General features: G+C 38.4%; 1 protein-coding gene across 1 annotated transcript in view; it reads left to right on the forward strand.

Annotated features, from left to right (window-relative positions):
- LOC139125851 (cubilin-like) overlaps nt 1–23,201 on the forward strand; it is a 164,436-nt gene that overhangs the window by 92,543 nt on the left and 48,692 nt on the right. Inside the window, exons 5-8 of the mRNA XM_070691949.1 lie at nt 12,513–12,905; nt 13,801–14,092; nt 16,337–16,407; nt 19,168–19,571. Coding sequence (XP_070548050.1) covers nt 12,513–12,905; nt 13,801–14,092; nt 16,337–16,407; nt 19,168–19,526 — 1,115 coding nt within the window. The 3' untranslated portion in view covers nt 19,527–19,571. The remainder of the gene's footprint in view (nt 1–12,512; nt 12,906–13,800; nt 14,093–16,336; nt 16,408–19,167; nt 19,572–23,201) is intronic.

The raw sequence follows: 23,201 nt of genomic DNA on the forward strand, positions 1-23,201 counted from the left end.
TTCAAGAACCACCTATAGTTTCCTACTCATACACAAAAACCATAGGTAGGTAACTTTTTAACTATAACAATGTCTTGAAAATTTCAACTTTCCTCCAAACAACAGCAGAACTTGCAATTGCTTGTCATCCCCATTTTGCTATAAACCACTTGGTCACATAATAACTGGTGACCTGTCCATCATTACAACAGCAAACTCCGGCAACTTTCAATATGGCCCAAAATATCGGGAGCAACAAAATATTAATTGGAAATTTAATTTCAAAATTATCATGGATGCCGCTGAAAATATGCGAGACAGTGGGCTGCAGTTGAGGAAGTTGATGTGGAATGCCTCTCTGACTGGCTGAGCAAAGTCAGAGACCAATTAAAATCACGTATTTCACATCCCCTTTCTCCCACTAAAGGAGTAAATTCTTCCTCAGTATTAGATGACCCATCTGTCAAAGCATGCCTTGATGCTTTACACAACGAATATGTTGTAGTTCCTGCAGACAAAACTTCAAACAACATTACCTTTGTCTGTAGGAATTATTATATCCAGTGTATAATAGATGAATTAAATCTTCATTCAGATAAGAGTAATACAACCTATACTCTTTCCACCCTCTCTGATGAAGATATTTTTTCAAACCATTCATCTATGCTCAGTGAATTTGGCATTCCTTTGAAAGAGAAGGACAAAACACTGCCTATGTTGTATTGGATACCTAAACTGCACAAGAACCCTTACAAACATCGGTTTATTGCAGGATCAAGCAAATGCACTACTAAACATCTGTCACAATTATTGACTATAATTTTAACAACCATCAAAAATGGTCTTTTTCGATATTGTGACAAAGTGTATGAAACGAGTGGGTTGAATCAAATGTGGATATTAAAAGTCAAGAATTCCAAGGAAAATTGTTGCTTGATTTAAAAGTCAAGAAAAACAAGTACAGGTCAATCCGAACATTTGACTTTTCCACACTATACACGACAATTCCCAACGACAAACTTAAAACAAGGCTGTCATCTCTTGTTAAACAAGCTTTCCTGCATAAAAATGGCAGTAGAAGGTACCAATACATTATCATCAAACATGGGTCGGGTTATTTTAGTAACAACATGGATGCCCAGCACAAATACACAGATGAAGAAATTATTATCATGCTTAATTTCTTAATCGACAACATATTTGTTAAGTTGGTGGTATGACCTTTCAACAATCTATCGGCATACCAATGGGTACAAATTGTGCACCACTTCTTGCTGACTTATTTCTCTATTCATATGAAGCAGAGTTCCTACAATCTCTCTACAAAGCAGGGTCTAAAAAGCTTGCAAGGCGGTTTTAAACAACACGCACAGATATATTGATGATCTGATTAGTCTAAACAATCCAGACATATCAATTACTTACATCATATATACCCTGATGAATTGGAAATCAAAGAAACAACTGAGATTAGGAACTCAGCTTCATATCTTGATCTGTTCCTGCAAGTGGGTACTAATGGGCTACACACCAAGCTGTATGACAAAAGGGATGATTTTGATTTTGAAATCATAAATTATCCCCATTTATCAAGTAATATTCCATCTGCACCTGCTTATGGTGTGTATGTGTCTCAACTTCTAAGATATTGTAGGGCTTGTGATTCCTACGCGGATTTTCAAATGAGACACAGCTTATTAGTATCAAAACTAGTGAGACAGGGATATACATCCAAAAGACTCGTGAGGACTTTCAAAAAGTTCTACGGTCGATATGATGACATTATGGCCAAATATGACACCTCGGTCACTCAAATGATTAGCGACAGCATTCCCGGCTTTGACTTATAACAGTGATTCATATACTGTATCACTTCATACAATATTTAGACAATTTTGGGACCAATCCTGACGGGTGTAGCATGCTAGCAGGGTACGCTTACCCATTCCGGACACCTGGTACCACCACTAACTATCAGTGGTTCAGGATGGTCCTTCTTAAATTTGTAAATCTCAAATGTCCCATGGACCTGGTAATGTATTACCTTGAATGATAATGATTATTGGACCAGTTTTATGTCATATTCTTAAAAGCAGAGCAAAAAAATATGAGAAATTGCCAAAAATACAGATAAATAAATTTCACCACAATTTTGATAAATCTGACAGAGGTCAGCCCAAGGATCATGCATATAAATTTTCAAAACAAAATTTCTTGACCAAAAAAAAAAGCTAAGAATTGCCATCAAATTACAACCATAAAAACTGACCACAATTTGACTATTTTTGGCTGTCTGACTGAATTGAATTTTCCCAGTGCACATTATAATAACACAGAAAGACAAATGATTTAGCTACACTAGCTCTGCATACAGGACGGTGTGTTCTTGGCTTTATAGGGCTTCCGCCACAGCCTTGCAACAGTCTATGGATATAAATCAGTCTTTATTGCCAAAATTCTGCTCTATCCGTGCAAAATCCTTTCCCTGACTACCATTACCTCCTAACCGACCCCAGAAAAGATGCGATTAACTTCTCCTAAAGTCCAAAACCGCTCGTTTTCTGAAACATATACGTACTCGACAAGTTGTTTACCCATGGAGATCGCCATTGTTGTTGTAAGTGAGATCCCTCCTTTAGATAGAAGCACCCTCAGTCGAGGTAATGTTGTTCTGGTCGTCTGCAGCCATGGAACGTGTACGCAGAACATGGCAATCAAAAATAAAACGTCTAGAGATTAGTTCAATTGAAGAAATTAGATTAATCCGGTGCAATGGAAAGCAGGCAGAGGCATCAAGAAGCAGCTGTAACATTTCAATGGGTGAGTCACGGAAACGAGCAATGGACGAGGATACATTATAGTTAATCATGGTGTCCCATATATGCTGGAAATGTTTGTGACGCAGGTGAGCGCTGGCAGAACAAAGGCATAAGAAGTGCAGTCTATCTTCAGGGCCATCTGAGCATAGCCTACAGGTTGGGTTTACCTTGCTTTGATTAAATCCTGCTTTGTTTGCTTGAAGGATATAACAGCCAGTTAAGAGCTTCATTTTAATATTAGCACGTTCTACATCACGGGGATCAGAATTGACTGTAGACCAGACAGGGTGAGGCTTGTTCAGGCTACAAACATCAAGGTTGATAAACCTACATGAAGATTTCTCTGTGGCTTCTTTGGTGATTTTTGCATGCCAGAATTCGTCAATATGTTTCTTCAGAAGCTCTTTTCCTGTATATCTTGTGGGTGGATTTTGTAGTAACGAGATGAAACTAGGAAAGTTGTATTTTGTGAGAAGTTCATTGACACTGACAAACCAACTCTTGCTCTTTGCATCTTTCATGGCATACTGTCGTAACGCGAGATTATGTTCGATTGAGTTCTTCAGACGGCAAATATTTAGGAAAAGAGAGATCATAGCTTTATGAAGTACAGCTTCAATTTAAGCACCAATGAGTAACAAGGCTATGGAATCGGGACATCTGTCAGGCAGATGCTGTAGCTGTTTTAAGACTTTCTTCTGATAGTTTTCAAGTGAAAGTAAATCTTGCTTCTTGACTTTGATAACCTCCAAACCATACATTAATCTAGGGATAACAAAAACATTCCAGATGTTTGTTGAAATTATTGGATTCAAGCCATTTTTACCGTGTAGACCAGCTCCTAGTAGTTGGTAAATGGTTATTCTCTTGCAAGCTGAATGTTTTGATCGATATTATGCTTTCCGTCACTTGTCCTAGGAACACCAAGATGAACGGCTGAATCACATGGTAGGATGTTTTGCACCATTGATTGTTGGATGAGTTTGTGCTGATCTTGGAGTGTTATTACTGAAACGAGATATGTAAGCGCTCTTTGTGCAATTGATTTTTTGTCTTTTGTTGTTCACACAATCTTCCACAATTTGGACCATTGAATTCATTTCATATGGATTTGAAGAAAGAAGTGCTACATCATCTGCACAAGTAGGGCTGTCAAGGTAAACATGACCGATGCGGAGACCGAAGTTTGACTTCTTAATGGCTTCTAATGTGCTATTCGTGTAGACATTGAATAATTCAGCAGAGAGCATGCTACCTTGTCTGGTTCCTTGTTTAAGATGAATAATGTTCGAAATTTTGCTATTCCATTTGATGCTTGAGCTCTGCTCAAGTACTGTTCTGCGATGATATTCCAAAGATGACATTGAATTACATGATTGTACAGTTCTACCAATAATTTGTCATGCCAAACAACATCAAAGGCTTTATGAGCATCTAGGAAAACTTGACACTGTGGTGATTTATTACGTTCGGCGTCTTAAGTGGCTTCAGTTACCATTAGAGCTGCCATAGTTGATGAACAGTGTTTAGTAAATCCTCTTTGCAGGTAATGTTGCATTTTACCAAGGACTGGCTGGAGGCGTGACAAAAGTAGTTTTTAGAGAACTTTAAAATGACAGTCAGAACAGTAATGCCTCTATTGTTTGGATTAGTAGGATCTTTTTGTTTCTTTAGAAGTGGGTGATGACACCACGTTTCCGTATCTCCGGTATTTTGCCATGATTCTTTATGCCTTTAAGAAAAGTACACAGGAATAGGATTACTGGCATGCCGCCATAGATAAGGTGCTGAGCAGTTAGATTATTGAGGTCTGGAGACTTGTTACTGTTTAGGGATAACACTGCATTTTCCACTTCATTGACTGTGATGTCCTTGAGGTGTTGATCAGTAGCACGACAAATATTCTCGATGATGAGTTTGTCGAGATAAGTCCGTTGTTTGTCTATCGAGCTAAAGTGGGGTTCCTCCAAGGGTTCAGCAAGGGATGAGAAATGTTTTTCCCAGGCATGGATTGTATCTTCATCAGTGTATGAAACATCTTCAAGGGTAATCTGAGGTGAGCTTGTTGATCGTGTCGTCCGTTGCCGATTGAGCAGCCTGTAGAACATAATCTGATCATCTTTATGAGTAGAACATTATGTGACAGTAAAGACTTCTCTTTTTTGAGCAATAAGTTGACGTTGTGCAGAGCGTAGCTTATATTTCATTTGGTTCCGTCGTTAAGGAGTGGATTATCTTTGTCTTGAGGTTTACCCGCCCTCTTTCAATCAGAGTAGACTTGTTTATATTCTTTCATGATCTGTATAATGTAACTGGTTACTGGCAGTGGTTGTCGACACTTCTTTTGCGTGCTTGTCTTGGAACCAGCATTAGATTTCGCTGCCTTCTCCAGTGTACGTATCAGATAAGCGAGTTCGCAGTCAGTGTCATGCGAGTTGGCAATTGGTCTACAGGGACGACGCACATCAGCTATGTCTGCTTTATAATTATCTTTAAAATTTCCACCATTGATAACATTGTGTGGATAAGCCATTGACAATGTTTATCATGGTCCTATTCGCACTATAGGATTTCGGAAAGTCGATAGACAGACTGATCTGTACATGGTCTGACCTATCACTGACATCAGGTTTTAGGACTTTACCAGACATCTTAGGGTTTGATGTATGGCTTGGGACAAAGAAATAGTCAAGTTGTGCATGGTCTTTACAGTTGACATGGAAGAAGGTATCCACATTACCATTAATCGGAGATGACAGCTTGGCTTCAATCACAACGTTGAGTAGCTTCTTATCTCTCGAGTTATGAGCACGTAATTTCAATGATGCATTAAAGTCACCGGCAAAGATAATTAGGTGAGAGTGCCTGTATTTATTGTTGATTTCTAACAGCTGATCAAGACATTCGTCGAATTCATCAACTGAGTGCCTAGTATTTCTTGACAGAAGGTAACAGCAGACTAAGCAGATAGGAGCATTGCAGATATTTAGTTCGACGACTAGTGTATACAAGTTACCATCAGGGAGCACAGTAGCTTTTCTTATTCTACTGCTACGCCGACATTGTACCAAGGAAAATGATGATGGTATATTGTCTTTGGCTTGTGAGATTTGCAGGTCGGCATATTGATCACGTGATATGTGCAGCGGAAAAAATGGCAGCTGTCAAGCAGAATTGCAAGTAGGAAAAACAGAAAATGGTTCACTCCTACCTTGTACGCCAGACACAGCTAAAGCAAGTGGAAAATAGGAATGGGTCCGAGTAAAGCAAGAAGCATAAAACAGTGAATGGCAATTGTAGCTAGGGCGCTGTAGGTTGCATGCAGGAGCTTTATACTTCTAGCACAGGCCACGTCCGTCCACAGCACAGTGCAGACACACACGAAGACACCAGCACTTTGCAACTTGTAAACGCAAACTGAAGATTATGGCCGGCATCCGCGCCCCATGAACAATCACAGATCCTAGGATTGAACTATTTATTTCCCAAGTTAAAGTTTGATTTCAATTATGTGAGACTGGCAATGTCCATATGACGAAAGACGGTCATCGATATCATACGATAATTACTCAGTTTGGTTTTTAAAGTTGAGAGGTCACCGCTACGTCACTGTAATGACATTCTGCAGAGAGCCTCGAACAACAGTTTACGCCAGCAAAATGGCGGTCTCCGGGTAGTCATGGCTGTTGAAGCTAGAAAAAAGACGATATTTCAGTGAATTTTAAGCGGATTTCTAGTCGTGGTGAGTCCCTTATAACCAAGTTGTCGATGAAACTTTTCAAAATATCGCCGAACAAAGTTGCGACAAGGGTGCTGTCGGGCGTAACGTGGACGCTATTCTACGCAGTATCCCATAGCTATGGTGGCGGCGTTTAAAATCATAAAAATCAAACCAGCCCGTAAAGGGCAGGAATCCCGTCAAAAACACTGGTCCATAGCTATGGACCCACAGCTACGGCGTTATGTGGTGGGAGGCAGTATAACGCCGGTAACACACAGCCTCTGCCATGCAGAGCTAATGGAGGAACCCAATGCGGTCAATCCCATCGCACAACGTCTGCTGTCAGGACGAATCACTCAAACACAAAACCGTTCTTCGAGGACTCAGACAAGTGGCAACTGACTCGTTTGCGTGCCCTTAGGTTTGCGTACGATGCTGTGTGTTCCCGGCGTTATACGGCCAAAACACACAACGTCGTACGCAGGAAGGTAGGGCCGGGCTAGCTGCATTACAGTATGGCAAACTGTCCGACCCAAATACCCAGGTAAACCTCGAGGTACTGTACTGCAGCTAGAGCCGGCTAGCGTGCCTGTATCGCCGATAAAGTCAGTCATGGTTGTCTCGGAGACTCTGGGTCATCAAACTAGGGTGTTGCATGGTGGGATACTTTAACTTCCGTCGCCGTTAAATTAAAGTTTTGCTCGTCGGAAAATGTTTTACTCTTCCCAAAAATATGTTTACTCTCGCTAGAAAGAGTTTGCTATGTATTATAGGTAATTGCGCCCTCACATTAAATATTTCTCCTCTCAGAAATAGATTTCACTCTGGAGAAAAATAAGTTTGACTTTTTTTCATCGTTCCTTTTTCGTTCTTTCTCAGTTGAGTTTTACCAAATTCTTAAACCACACTCACATGTAGAAAAATATATCTTGAAAGAATTAGTTTTGTTGTCTTCAGAAAATAATTTCTCGCCATTGCGAAAAATGTTTTATTCACTGTATTTCAATTTGCTGCTCTGAGAACATATTTTTAAAGATATTGTCAAGAAAAATTAGAGTTTTTATTCGAAAGTAATAGAGTTCTGTGGTGTGTACAGGCCACCGTAATAGCGGAAGTCAAGCTTCGACCCAGTCTTACTTGCGATCAGAAGATTCAATTCACTGGGATTTTTTGGCAACTAATTGAAATTTCTGTTCACACAATTTATACGACAATTACGGTTACGATTATTTGTTTAGAACAAAACAAGCTTTTTTAAGGCGTTCATTTAATGACCTCTGACATTACATGTCATTATATTTAAACTCCGAAATGATAAAGTTATGGAACAAGCTTCTTTTTGTATAACTTAACCAAGCTGTGTATATTTATCACCAGATTTTCTTCTGTTGTTATATGGACAATGAGTCCGAAATAAAGTCTATAATAATAATAATAACATGACTAACCTTTGACACAGTCAGTTGTGTACCCTTCGGAGAGATTCATTCATTCTGTTGCAGAGCTGTACTATAAGCTGAAGGTAAGTACAGCTCTGCAATAGAATGAATGAGTCTCTGCGAAGGGTACACAGCTGACTGTGTCAAAGGTTAGTCATGTAATGTCAGAGATCATTAAACCCGGAAGTGTCCGTATGAATTTTAAAGCGTTAAATTTTACCACAGTAAGCCTAAAACGTAGAGTGACTGTGAATTTAGCAAAGGCTCTATCTCGACTGAATATTTCTTCTACTACTGAAACTCACTGTGTTTGTGTAATGGGGCTGACAATTAACCACATGGTTTTTCGACTCTGACAGTAACTGCTTTCAAGTTACTCGATGTTGAAAACAAAAACAAAATACATGAAGATCTTATTGGTCCAGTGCTTGTGATTATGTGTCGTCAATTTAAACAATGAATGTTTACAAACAAAGATGACAAAAATTTTTGTTACCTATCAAAATTATTAATGTTATGTGATTTAATTTCGGTCAACACCCCCAGATAACCGATGAACAAATATGTCAAAGTTAGCACAGTTAAACAACTGCATGCATACATTATCTTCTTTATTTAGCTACGCTGTTTTGGTACAAAATCTTCTCTAAAGCCCATGTCCGATTGCTTTGAAATCTGATATGCAGTTCACTTGGGGTGACCTCCAATGCCAGGAAATCCCAAGAGATTTTGACCGGTTGACCTCGCTGTTAATTTTATGCAGGAAATTAAAATAACAATGCTTTGTCGAATGACGCAGTGCCTTGAGGGTGGGATCGCCAGTGGTATATGGGGAGGAGTACCTTCCCGATGGTGATAAGTGGTGCAGATTACCGTCGCCTAGGTGACTGGCGTATATGCGTGCCAAAAGACACCTATGGTTGATTTCCTGTTGACCAGTCGGATGGCAGAGTTGCAAATACCTGGACTGAACCATTTGGTTTTTTGTGGGTCGGTGGTACTTTGACAATAAAAGTAAAGATGCACAGATATTGAGTTTATTGTCTTGTTTATGAGCGGCCAGTATTTCCAACAGCATAAATTATGTGCATTTGCCCTTGAAGAAATAAATAATTTTCGAATAAAACATCGCGAATGTAACTACATTCCTTAAGTTCGACGTACACTTAAGTGCCCCAAAGAACCATGAAATCGCCCGACTTTCGATTGAAGAGATGAGTTTTGCCAAGCCGTGTATACAGAAAAAGTGGCAGATGACTTTATTTTTTAGAATCATAGACAGTATAGCGAGATGTAAAAAATGTGAAACAGGCTCCCCACCTAACTATCCTAAATGTTTTTGTGTCGAGTTTGTGTTTGATTCGTTTCGAAAATGTGTTCCTACATTCTTATCCGATTGTTTGTGTTAATGAAATGTTTGTTTCGCTTTGGATATTTGTAGAGAAGTTTGGATAAGTGTGTACGGTAATGTTTTTTTTTTGTGTGGGGAAAGCTTATGGCGAGACGCAGCCGGACCTATGTTGTTACAAAAGTTGATAGAGTCGCCCTTTGACGCTTGCGTTTCGAAACCCGAGTGTGGTTTCTCATCAGTCACAGTGTAGATTCTTTCCTTAGTTTGTGTTTTGTGAAAAATTATTTTAATGCATTTTAGTGGTCTTGCTTTCCGATTAGCGAGGCAAGTATATTAATTTTGGTCACGTTGTGAGTCCGTTTGGTGGTTCGGTTTGTTTGTTCTATATTTCTTTACTTCGGTAAATTTTGTTTTGACTGGTGTGTCTTTTAGATTTTTGCGGAGGTTTATGAATTTTTAGGCAATAAGTACCACTGCGGGGTACGGATTTTATGTTTATTGGATCAAGGTACTTACAAGTATCCTGGTTGATGTGCTTGTTCTCGTACATTTTCATTAATAGTTCGTTGTTTGTTCTGGCTTGTTGTGTATAATACTGAGTGTTACGTAATTGCCTTTCGCATTCGAGTACGTAATCGTTTGTGTTGACAATAACGAAAAACGACCCTTGTCAAAGGGTTATTTTCCCAAAATTTGTCCATTGTTTGCAAGCAGGTTTATATTTCTTTTGGCACGCGACATGTTTTGTTTCCTTGTTTGAAAGGATATCTCTAGAAGTGCGAGTTTAGAAGCTTCAGATAGCTTTCAAGTTTTTGTTTTTTGTTGTTCGTGGAGTCCAATTTGACTTTTCTTTGAATTGGTGTTGCGATTGTTTGTGTCTCACGATGTAGCGTAGTCACATTATACTTTATTTGTTGAAATCCTGAGGTGGTTTTATTCTGTTTGGTTTTGTTGGTGTCCGAATTAATTTTAAGGCTTTTGCCTAGTACTATTTTTCGGAGTTTCATAGTTTGAGCGATGATAGGTTGTTGTTGAATTTCATGTTGTTGTCGGCTTTTCTTTGGAAATAGCTGATTTATTTCCACGGCCATGTTTTCTGTTACGTTACTGTGATTGTTTATTTTGTATCTAATGTCGTGTTTCAGTTGTTTGTTATGTGTACGATTTTTGTTATTTCTTTTAAGTGTTTGTGTGTTCTATGTCATTTTATCGTATTTTTGGAAGTTCCTTTTTGGAGTATTTGTGGCCCTGAAAACGGCCGCTTGGTATGGGTTTTTGTTAGCGCTTGGCGCGTTTGTTTTGGCGATGAGCCTAGCGCTTTTTATGTTTCTTGTCGCCGATTCGATGTGCTTGTTGAGTAGGTGTTTGCCGCCTTCTTGTCACTGTGTGTGCGTACATGGACAGTCTGCATAGCCCTTGAATGTGGTATCGATTTTGATCAAACTTACAATTTAGGAGTATATATCAAAACTGATAAATGATTTATGTGATTACTGTAGCTATAGATAGGCTACATTCAGGACGGGCAGCGACGGTCAGTAATTAGTAGGCAAAACAGGTGGTTTTCACCGTGGGCAGAACTCGGTGCAATGATACTGAACATTAATAGTAAGCCTGTCACCTTGAAGGTAATGCTGTAGGTGAAACAAGGACTTCAAACGCACGATGGTACAAACAACACCATAAGTGAAACGCACACATAGAAATACACGCGTTCCTACGTTGTGCCCACCCGGGCCACGCGATTAAAATATGACTGATACTGCTGGATAGTGTTAATTGGGTCGGTAAACAGTCAATCAATAGTTTAATCGACTACCTGGGTGATTGGCAGGTCGTGTCCAACGACGCATATGCAAAGCAGGCCAAAAGACAACAGCCCCCAAAGATATTTACAGCTGGCCAGGGGTCACCATGAATACGTAATGACGCTTCACTACGCAGAAACTGCGTAGTCAAGCCCTTCTTAACCGGTCAAACCCTCTTGGCATTTTCCCTCATGGTTAGGTTTGTTCATATCAAGGTAAAATTTGTATATCTTTATTTTAAGGCATTTTTGTCATTTTTGTTCAAAATATCTTTAAAAATCTTCAAACTCGGATATTGATATTTGATAGGTAGGTCCATAAGGAGCTTTTTCAGATTTGTTCACATTGTGCAGAAATACATAAATTTCTATTTTCAAGATAATTTTTGTCAATTTTGGTCAAACTATTGTTTTCGCCAAAATTGCTTGCCTTATAGCTTTGATATTTGGTATGCAGGTTCATAGGGATAATACAAATGTGATGCTTTCAAATGATGATGGCACCTACAAGTTTGTAATTTTGGGATTTTTTTACATTTTCTTTGGTCAAAAACTGGGTTTCTCAAAAACTACCAGTCTGATAGCTACGACATTTGATATGCAGGTTACTACAGATAAGATGTGATTTATTTTGTAAAACTGCCCTTCAGAGAAAAACTAAGTCAGAAATACGCATATATTAAACATATTAATTTCATGTAAATAGTGCATGATCTGGAACCTGCTCTCCGACTTACCTGTTTCAAACATGAATGCAAAAAATACGATGTTTGGCATATGTATACACAGCACCATTAGAAGTGTCCTTTGGCATTAACACCTTAGTAGCTATTTGTAAACACCTTTTGTGCATATTTATTTCCAACTATCATGATAGGTTTATGAACTAGAAACTAGTTTTCTCTTTGTCATTTCGAATGGAAGTGACATAGTACAGAAGTGCCGACTGACCACTTCCTGAGCAGTTGTAGGAATGGGTTTGCAACACCTTAAACAGAAACTGTCAGAAATAAGACATCTCTCGGCAAAACTTAAGTCGTTTGCCATATTCCCAAGTAGTTCAATCATCTACCGGCATTCAAAAAGTAGTGTGAATGAATGAATTGATGGATAGATGAATGAATGAGTGAACGGATAAAATGTATAAATGAATGAATGATATACGGCTAGTTTTCAATCGGATTCGAACCCACAACATACGGCATCAGTCGCCTAGCTGAGAGGCCACAGACAGAACCGATGGATGAATTAATATGTCAATGTATAAAGAATTCATATATTTTCATGAAAATTTAAGGTAATTTAACTCAGACAAGTTTGTGATTTATTAAACTGGTATTGGTACTTATATTAATTACCGCAAGCACATACTGAGGTCTTTCTTCCTTTATAACAGAATCAACGGCAGCATCAATGGTTACCAACGCAAAAATCAAGACATCAGATTGTCATGCCAGGTTTAATTTATCAGTAGGAAGCACATTGACACTGACAACACCAAACTTTCCTAACCACTACGACAGCTTTCTTAGCTGTCTCTGGACAACTTCCGTACCCGATGACGTTAGTATCCGAGTACGCTTCCACAGCTTTGAAACCGAATACGCATACGATTTCATGTCGGCCGGACTTGGACTTAAACCAGAGACTGGTACCACAGTAATCTCACGGCATTCTGGTCGTGAATTACCAAAGTCGTTCTCTGGGTCACCAAATGTATGGATAAGTTTAACATCTGATGGAACGTTACAAGCGTCCGGTTTCTCTGCTACCTTAACTGCATACAAAGGTAGATTTGTGACTTCATTTATATTTAAAAACGGTCTTATTGTGGTAAAATGAAATGTAGTACAAGCTAATATTGTAAATATGCGAAATACATACATACATACATACATACATACATACATACATACATACATACATACGTACATACATACATACATACATACATACATACATACACACACACACACACACACACACACACACACACACACACACACACACACACACACATACATACATACATACATACATACATACATACATACATACATACATACATACATACATACATACATACATACATACATACATACATACATACATACATACATGCAATATTTGCTTAGTTGGAATATGTGCTAATGTCAACTGCTTCAGGTGTATATTGATACACCATTCCCGGCATTAATACGTTTTAGCAGACAAAACATGTGACAGCGTTTTTTTGAATGCTAATTGACCTTTCCAATTTCGATACTGTGTTGTCATCCAATCTCGCGAAAGGCTTGGCTGGCATTGTGTAATGTATATTAACAGTCATATATGGAGTGTGAAGCAGAGAACGAGCAAATTTACCCCTCCATAAGCATCGAGGGATGCGTCTTCAATAGAAAACAAGTGTTTACATGGAAATCACATTGACTCGTTTCAGAAAATGTGTCTACAGAATTGACAAAAGTTTAAAGAGACTTCAATTTTCTTAAAAGAAAGCAATCCCGAAACTGCTGGTATTGTTTGTAATTACACAATAAGTTTTAGGTTTTGCGCTATTCTTCATTAAAGCTCCTAGTTTTAGCTTTTTTGTTTTCATTGAACGTTTTGCTGGAGCCATGTCCAGCACAAAGTGGAAAGTGTAAGCAGTGATGGAAAACTACAAACGTACATTTTTTTTGTAGAAATTTGTTTAGCTGAGAATACGGTACTATTTGATGAAAGGAAAACGTTCGCTGAAGCACAAGCTTCCTGCACAGAAAACGGCATGATATTGGTGAAAGATCTGAGCGTATCAATACACTTGCAAATAATCTCACTACTCAGCAGTCATGGATACATTAATACAGACATCTGGATAAACGGCTATCAGAATAATGTCAACACGTGGGTAACAACCGATGGCGATGATTTGACTGGCTATAAGCACTGGGCACCAGGAGGACCTAATGGAAGTGGTCGATGTCTCCACCTAGGGTAAGCTAGCATACAGATCATCAGATCAAAAACATAGAAACATATGCCTTAGATGGATATACCGTACCCTTACCCGTTTTCTTACTTTTAGATGTTCGCGAAAATCTAATCTAAAGCGGTGTGTTATTGAAAATTATAATATTATTATAATTAATAGCGAGCGCAGCGAGAGCGGCCAAAGGCCGCTCGCGAAGCGAGCATTAAGACTAATGCGTGTACAAGAAATTTAGAATGGAATCTCTATATACCTATGAGTTTGAAAAGAGAGCACAGTTCCATGGAGGCGGCCATTTTGAATACTTTTACACGGATTGCGTGAAATTAAAGATATCATCTACCACAAAAACTACTCGACAATGTGTATTGCCGACAAAAGAATCTCTCTGTTCCAAAGAAAGCGTGAAATTTGTTTCAAAATGACTATTTTCGATCACTTTTGAAGGCCCGGATCGGTCATCACTAGGCGCCGCCATTTTGAAACAAGCCTACTCTCGCGAGAACGAACGGTCAACTCACGCGAGAATTAAAAATAGTGTGCTGAGAGCTAGCTACCGACGGGAATTATCAAGTACGTGTTTTACATTAGACTGCCTCTGTTCCCGCCCCTGTTTAATATAATAAACTGATCTGAATCATATAATTTACCAGTTTTAAATAATTTTCGCTAGTGAACTTGGCATTTCCGAGTTAAATTGCTATAAATGTTATGCTAGAAAACAATCACAACAATAGCAACCTCAATGGCATCATGCATCAAACACAGAAATTAGCATGCTTTCGCCTGAAAACATCAATGACGATATACCCTACGCTGCGCTCGCTCTCAGGTCAGACCTGTTACATATTATTATTATAATATTATAATTAATATTATATAGGGCTCAGCCCTTGGTGTCGCGCCAGGGGTTAAGATTGGCAATGTTATTTGTATTGATTCATGATAAACTGTAATTGTTACTTCATAAACGTTTATATGACAACTATGCCCAGTTTCCCTCTGATGAAAGCAGTTCACGTACTTACACGACGTCAACCCTGCAGCAGGGCAGGCATAGATTTTCTGTAGCGTGTAAACATTTTGGACAAAAATTGGCAATTTTTACAATGATAACAGCCTATGGCTTTAAGGTAGTATGCACCTCGAAAGTGAAAGACTTAAACTTTTGCTCTAACTTTCCTCAAGGGATCTTTCAATCATTCTCTTTCAAAATCAAGAATAAAAATAGGGGGTCACCGTGCAAATTTTTGTACTAGAGAAACAAATTACCCAAGATTTACCGATATTAGAAATTCAAAATGGCCGCCATCCCTGTGTTAACTCTATGGAGAAAAATAAAAATTTTCGAATTTCGAAAAACTAAGCCGGTAAACAGTTTTCTTTCACCAAGAGCTTTAAAATGAACCCCCACATGTGGTATATCAGAAGAGAATTGTAAAAGTTTGAGAGTCCGAATGTCTGTCCCCGAGGTGCGTTCTACCTTAAACAAGGACGTATTATGCAATAATTATCATTGCATTGGTAACCGCACTGCCCACCTTCCACTTGCAAGCTGAAAACTATAGCGTTCCTTCTAAAAACTTGCAATTTTTGAATCTAATTATTGACACAGGGGGCGCTCTTCTATAATTCAATCCCAGCAGTCTTTGCGTATGCCCCCGTTCATATGCACGACAGTTTTCTCCGTTTATCTATATCAACGATACTTTGTATCAGCGACAAGGTGTATAATAACATTTACTGGCTAATAAAAGAGGTATATTTTATAAAAGGCATGTTATATCATAGTAATTTGTTTCGTATTGTTTATTTACGAGTACTCAAAAAACATGGCGGTGCCCAAGAAAGAAGGGTACACCTGTGGTTACTCGCATAGTATATTATGAATAAGCGCATGCGTAGTCAGTAAGCCGTTGGCGCGACTATTAACTCTCAAACGTTTTGATCAATTGTTATTGCAAGAATTTGTACATATCGTTACAGCATTGCTCTGTCGTATTTTAGGCAATTTCTTATCCTGAACATTGAGTTTTGCTGTAATGTACTAGATCGAAGGAGAAAGGAAGCTAATCTTTCCCGATCCCAACTCCTGAAATGATTACACATGGCGTCGATGGATAGTACCGAACGGCTTGATAGTTGAAAGTTGATAACTCTGGTAAACAAAAGCAAAACAAAAACAAAAGAGGAGCCTTATCAGCAAATGAAAGGGTGGTGTGATATTATAATTCTCTTCAATTATGTAGGGGTGCCTTTGGGCATCGATGGGATGACAGTCCTTGCAGCGTGATGAAACCTTACATCTGCGGGCCTGCAGGTAATAAACCATTAACATTCAACAATAAAATCTTGAAGAGGCAATGAAAAGGTCCACACCTAAATAGTCTTACATTTTGAATTGTGCAAGGCGAAAGAAGTCTCTGCGACCTAGAAGAGTTGTTCGAAATCTGGAACGTATAATTAAAACGTTTCTCGAAGTAATGGCAGTAATGGATTGTGGATCAAAACTATGACAGAAGCATTCTTCGTCATTCGCCGTATGATAGATGCTATGTTGAATTGAATAATTATTAGGAAATAAACATACTGACTTATCACTTGCACAAGCCAACTGCAATAATTCGTAATTTCCTAGCATAAATCATAGACTCTCGAGACAAACGGGACGGGCAACTGCGAAAGAGAAAAAAGGGTTCATGGGATTAGCAGCGTACGATCTTTCTTTGAATAATTAAGAGGTATTAATGGGTCGGGACGGAATGAAGCTGGACTCGATCGACTGCACAACGTCCGGTTCATAGACACGTGCATGCGGGTACGGTAATAATGTTTTCGGATTACAAGTTATTCCGGATTACCCGCAACTCCATTTTTAGAAAGAAAAGTGCTATTTTGAGAAGAATTCGTGAAAATGGTTTTAAAGTACTTTTTACATATTGGTAGCGAGATTAGATGCAACTAGAAGTCTGCAGGGAGTTAGTATGTTGCTGTAAAGTGACAAAGCTTCGAATAGAAATTCGAAACACATATCCCTGCAGTTCCAGACTTGACAGCAGTTGACATCACAGAGTTGTTTACATTCCGCAATCGTCCGTGTATCTCAGAATTTTCCCTCGTTTTTGCAGTATTTTAACCCTCGGAATATTTTCTGTGCGAGGATTGATCCATGATTCGGTAAAGTATGTATGTTAACTACTGAAATGTTGTTGTTTGAAAACTGTGAACGGCCAAATTACGAGGACAGTGTTCAGCTTTGTTTAAATGCATGTCTACCTTACCGCTTCTGACTCCACCAACCCATGGAGAGTCGCGATTTATCGCAAAGTTTCTCCTGACAGCGAAAGTCAGTGTTACAAATATATTGTCTAGTACTTTGCAGATGTACACATGTGTAGCTTATCCGAACTTTGACGTTTCTTTAGGCTAAAACAGTACCAACATGTTAGAGGTCGTGTATTTTAGCTCCGATGGAGTAGTCATTTTTTATTTACCTGATTTTCGTCAAATGTTGCGTGACAGATGAAATAAAGGTCAGATTTTCGTTCGCAGGACTGGGGAAGTGTAGAGCTGTTAAACTTGTAAATGTTTGTTGTTATCAAAGATTTGTATGGTAGGGAATGTAAACTTTTATTGTCGATACCTAGCAAGAGTTTTCCGCAGCGTCGATGGCTAAATGTTCACTGTTTTTATCGTCTGTTTTTTTTCCCGTTGGCTTCGGCTAGAATCCAAAATTTGATCTTCATCGTTACCAGAACATCACCATGACTACTATCCAAAAAACCCCTCAAATTCTCTGTGTCATTACTCGGAACGTGCCATGCAAGAGCAAAGTGTACATATTCAGAACGTCAGTCTGATCGTTAATGAGAATCAGTGTTAAGTACGAAGTATTGTTGTCGGGGACCGCTTGATAAATAAACTTAAAAATTCCAAGATAGATCGCACCAAGAAACCTCGCAGTTGCCTGTCCCGTTTCTCTCGAGGTCTGTGCATAAATGAAGACGATTTTAACTCTTTTAACTTCTTTTGGAATAATATTAGCTCGCACGTTGTCATGGAGAATGTGTTGCTATGGGCAAGCTGTCATTGATTTACATTGGTCAGTCACATGCAATGAGCAATGTCTAACAATTGCTCAGGTCACGCATATCTTATGACGTTGTTTTCGAAGTTTAAAATTAACATGGGCCTTAAAGTTTTGTTCTGGCAGAAATCAGTTGCCTAAATAATATAGGCTTTCCTCATTTGCGCGTGTTTTTTTCGGCATCACTTTGTGATGAACCGCTAAATTACTTTCTCTCTGACATTACCTAACGCTATCCTTGTCGACATTCTCAATCCCTTGTTCACCTTATCGCAAAGAGGGATAGCAGAATACACTTTTTCCCACCAGAAGTATCAAAAATTAATAATGACTGTATTTAGTATTTTACACAATATATATCTTCATACCCCATATTTCCCTAATACGTCCACAGTTTTGCGTTTGAAGAACAACAACAAAAAAAGATCAATGTAAAAATCTGATTTTTTATTAAGTTTTTTACATTTTAAAAGTAGTCCGGGTACTGTATCACTACATGTGGAATAGGATATATAGTAGTCGCACACCAATAATATGACGTTATACTTTAGTAACAAGAACCTCGCATTCATGATAAAACTAAAAAAATGACTCAAAATATGCTGGTGTATGTAAATGTAAATGATTTTTAGAAATGTCAGGTTTCGATCGCGGGACACATACGATCCAAAATAATATTTTTATGCTGATAAGCACATTAATAACCGACCTAAAACAGCTTCGACACAACTGAACTGATGATATGGGCGGGGGAATTCATAACATGGAGCGGCCAGGAGATAATCGCGGTTTTAATGTCAAGAGAAGGTGAACTTGGCTTGTGCAAATGGCAATTACAGTTTATAAAAGAAGTCGACCAAATATAGTATGACTCGCATCTGATACAATAGTTAATACCAAAATAGTTAATTGCAATATCGTTTTATATTCAGTTTTGGATAATAATTGAGTAATACCATAACAAACATTGTTTCTTTCTTCTACTGGTGGTAGAGTCTACAGAAACTTCAGCGGTCTTCAACACAACGACACAAAGGCAGACATTCAACTACTCAGAAAGATTAGATTTACTGCCAGGTGACTCATATATGGTAACCACTCCAAATTTTCCGAATCAGTATTGCAACAGGCTGAATTATTTCTTGACTTTGTCGGCACCTTATGACGTCATTGTTAGAGTCGCCTTCATTAGCTTTACAGCCAAAGCAGGAAAAGATTTCTTGTCGGCCGGATGTGGACGTGGGCCAGAGACGGGGACAACTGTAATCTATAGGCATTCTGGAGATGAATTACGAGGTCCTTCGGTGGGTCACCGAATGCATGGATACAGTTTACATCCGATAGGTCAATAGAAGATATTGGATTCTCAGCACGTGTATCTGCATACACACCTGAAGGTAAATCAGTCACTTTATAAGTGCTTAAATGTGAATATATTTTGAGCCAATGTTTTATAAATTGCTGATTATCTGGCTTATTTTGCACATTAGCTCACTAGACTTTCAATCAGAGTCATCAGTATGACGCAATAGAGGGGTTCTGACCGATAGTCGTTAGAAATGTCAATTCTTCCATGTACATTCTTAAAGAAAGTTATTAGGAGAAAGCTCATTTGCTTTCTTTAGCATGTTCAGAGATCTCGCAACGAGTAAACGAGTTAAACCAAAATGCAAAGGTTCCTCTGTCTGGGAACATGAAGTAAAATTTAGTCCGTTACAACTCTCCTGTTCCCACTATAGACATTTTTTCGTGAAGACGCATATTCGCCAGAAGATTGATACTATCTGTGTAATCATGACAAGCTAAAGGCGTAAAAAGGACGCCATTTGCTAACAACTCAAACAGTTATGGTGACATGTCTACACGTCTAATTGTTTTTAGAACACACGTGCGAAATTTTCTATAAAATTAAATCCAATTAAATTTATGTATGCACGTTTGTGTGTGCATTCATGCCTGCGGGCATCTATCTATCTGTCTATCTATCTGTCTGTCTTTCTGTCTGTCTGTCTATATATCTATCTATCTATCCAGACATGCATGAGTGTGGGGATGCATGTATGTCCTTGTGCGAGAACACCTTCAGAGTTTTATTGGTTTTTTCTTTTACTTTTACGTTTATGACTTTCCCATTTCAAGTGATATTTAAAATTTCATACAAAGTTATTCCTTTATGAATGAGAGCAATACGACACAGAACGTAATTATGTTTATTTACTATTGCTATTAGCTTAGGTAAACGTTATTGATCGTCGGATGTACGTCAATATGAGCCTGTATGTTTTTAAGCAGTTTTTTGGAAGTATTGGTGTACGTCGGTATATGTTGGTAAGCGTGTTTGAATGTTGCTATGTACTGTCATCTTGGTAAGGAGGAGAAATGAACGTTTCATAATCTATATTCCATAAGCCAGGTTTAGAGAGCCTATATGCATTGTTATCATTTGTGTGGCGCTATAAAATACTTGCAAATACATTAATTCATGGTGGTTTGTTAATGTCAGGGTTACCTGGTCCTCCGGGGGGGGGGCATCATGATGATATGAGAATCTGTATATTTATTAGAAAGTTTTGTGGGCTTTATGTTGCCATTGTTTAATTCCACAAAAAATTGTTCTCTTTTGCTCACTGGTAAACCAATAAGTAATGACATTGAGCAAAAGGTAAGTCGAGTATGACGAGGTAATTCTCACAGAAATTGACATTTATGATCCATCGAAAAAAAGCCATGTGTTGTACCCTGAACGATTATTTAGATCGTGAATCGTATATAGTTGATGTTTGATTGAAACGACATCTTTATTAGTTCCAGAGACCAGCTCTGGAACTGTTAGTTTTTGCTCACTTTCCTTCTCTCTTTCTTTCTTTCTTTCTTTCTTACTTTCTTTCTTTCTTTCTTTCTTTCTTTCTTTCTTTCTCTCTTATTACTACCATAGAACATGCTATATACAAATTTTACCTTCATTACCAAGAATGCATTGCAACACACTTATGACGTCATCGCTCAGCTCGGACGGGTTTCACGCTCATTTCTTATTTATTTATTTTTTTTTATTTTCCATTGCACAACTATCATATTGCGTTCAGCTATTGATAATTCTAGCTTTCTTTCGCTTTGTTTTTGTTGCTTTTTGATTTTTATTTTTCACTAAATACTCGCCATACGTGGCTATACTGTTACATCATACGCCTTCCATATGGTTTAGACTTCCATATGGTTTAGACTCACGCTGGTTTTCGCCGGAGTGCTCATGGGTTGAATGAGATTAACAATGGCGGCGGATACGAACACTTCCCTCGCATAGAGAGAGAAAAGTAGGCTTTGCGTAAGTTTACAAGTGCGGCTGGGCACATCGTGTACCTAAGCGAGGTGCATGGGTGTGCTCGAAAACGAAGACCAATGCAAGTTTTGGATTCAAAATCGGCTGTTTTCGGAGGAGAAACTGCTTGCCGTATTTCTGAGGAGCCACCAGCGGTTTTTTCTATATCAGTCTGCAGGGCTGTGGTGGGAGGCCGTATAACGCCAGTAACACACAGCCCTGCCATGCATAGCTAGGCATAGCATAGTGAACTGTCTGTTACCGCACCGGCATGCGTTGGCTGCACGTAAAAGCAACTCAACTTTCCAAGATCAAACGGTCAATATCTTGTGAAAACAGCCACATAGCAATGAAAATTGTTTTAGTCAGTGGTAAAAACTCTTCACAGATGAAGCGTTCATTGCTTTTAATCAAATGGAAATGCATGTGGCCTCCGTTTTCAAGTTCAACGGCCTAGGTCCGATGTCTCCTTTCGTCTGATATACATTTTCGTGTGTTGTCGCCCCGTATGTATCTGTTGCGTTTTTACCGTACATGTAGGCATTTGTAATCTGTGTACTGTAATTCCCTGGACTGCCTGGCTTTTAGTTGTATTCTGTTCTTACCGCTATCAGCCCTCACTATAGGTACGTGCTTGCATATTAAAATCCCAAGCACTCTTTCATTCTGCACCATCTTTGTCACACATTCTCTTTTCTTCCGCTGCTCTGGTCTCTGGTACTTCGCTTTTGCTTGCAAATGCTTTGTAGTTTCACTTATAGTTTTTTACGAACTGTTGGAATTAGTGATATGTTGTGACTGTGATTAGAATGAGAGTCTATTGGTAATAGTATGTGTGCAAACGTCGCTAAATCTTGGCAAGGATGACATGCACATAAAATTCAATTACTTTATGTATCGTTGATGAGATTTCTATTTCGCCGAATGGTCAAAACAGGAGATTTAAAAAATGATTTTAGATAATGTTCAGAGTCTATTTATTTTTGATTTAGCAAACACCGAGCAATTAATCGGTGCACTGTAACAAGAAACCGTGGAGTTTGTTTACACATGCAAAGAGCTATCGGGTAACTTAGATCACAAAGTATCGTGTCCAAGCCTTGCAAAAACTACTACTTTTTTATTTGACTATTCTGAATTCAATTGTGTCAATTTTAGAACTCCACATTGCATTTTCAATTCAATATTACAACTTAATATTCTATTCTGAATTGAACTATTCTGAATTTAATTTTAGAACTCAATATCCTATTCTAAATTCAATTTTACAAATTAACACTCTATTCTGAATTCAATACCGAATGTTGAAAATTGCAATTCCACATGTTTATTGGAAATGGACTTTTTTGTCCAGAATGTTGAAAATTGTAATTCTTCACGTCATTGACAACTGGAGTTTTTATACAGAGTGTCGAAAATTCAATTTTTTACGTTCATTGAAATTTGCAATTTTCGTACAGAATGTTGAAAATTCCAAATTTTCAAGCTCATTGAAATTGAGATTTTCATGTTACAGTGACCTCTATCGGCCATTGTCTGCCCAGCCTTTCATGCATTCAGTTCAATTTTACAATTCATAATTTCTCTCGACTTTCTGTATTACTGATGTGGTGGCGCTGTCGATCGGCAGCCTTTTACCTCGTCTCTCATTTTTTAGTGTTTTTACAGTTTTATCCCGACATTTTTACAGCCGTTAAGTTTTTACAGA

Source organism: Ptychodera flava (genome assembly GCF_041260155.1).
Source record: "Ptychodera flava strain L36383 chromosome 3 unlocalized genomic scaffold, AS_Pfla_20210202 Scaffold_26__1_contigs__length_13983176_pilon, whole genome shotgun sequence".
NCBI classification, from domain to species: domain Eukaryota; kingdom Metazoa; phylum Hemichordata; class Enteropneusta; family Ptychoderidae; genus Ptychodera; species Ptychodera flava.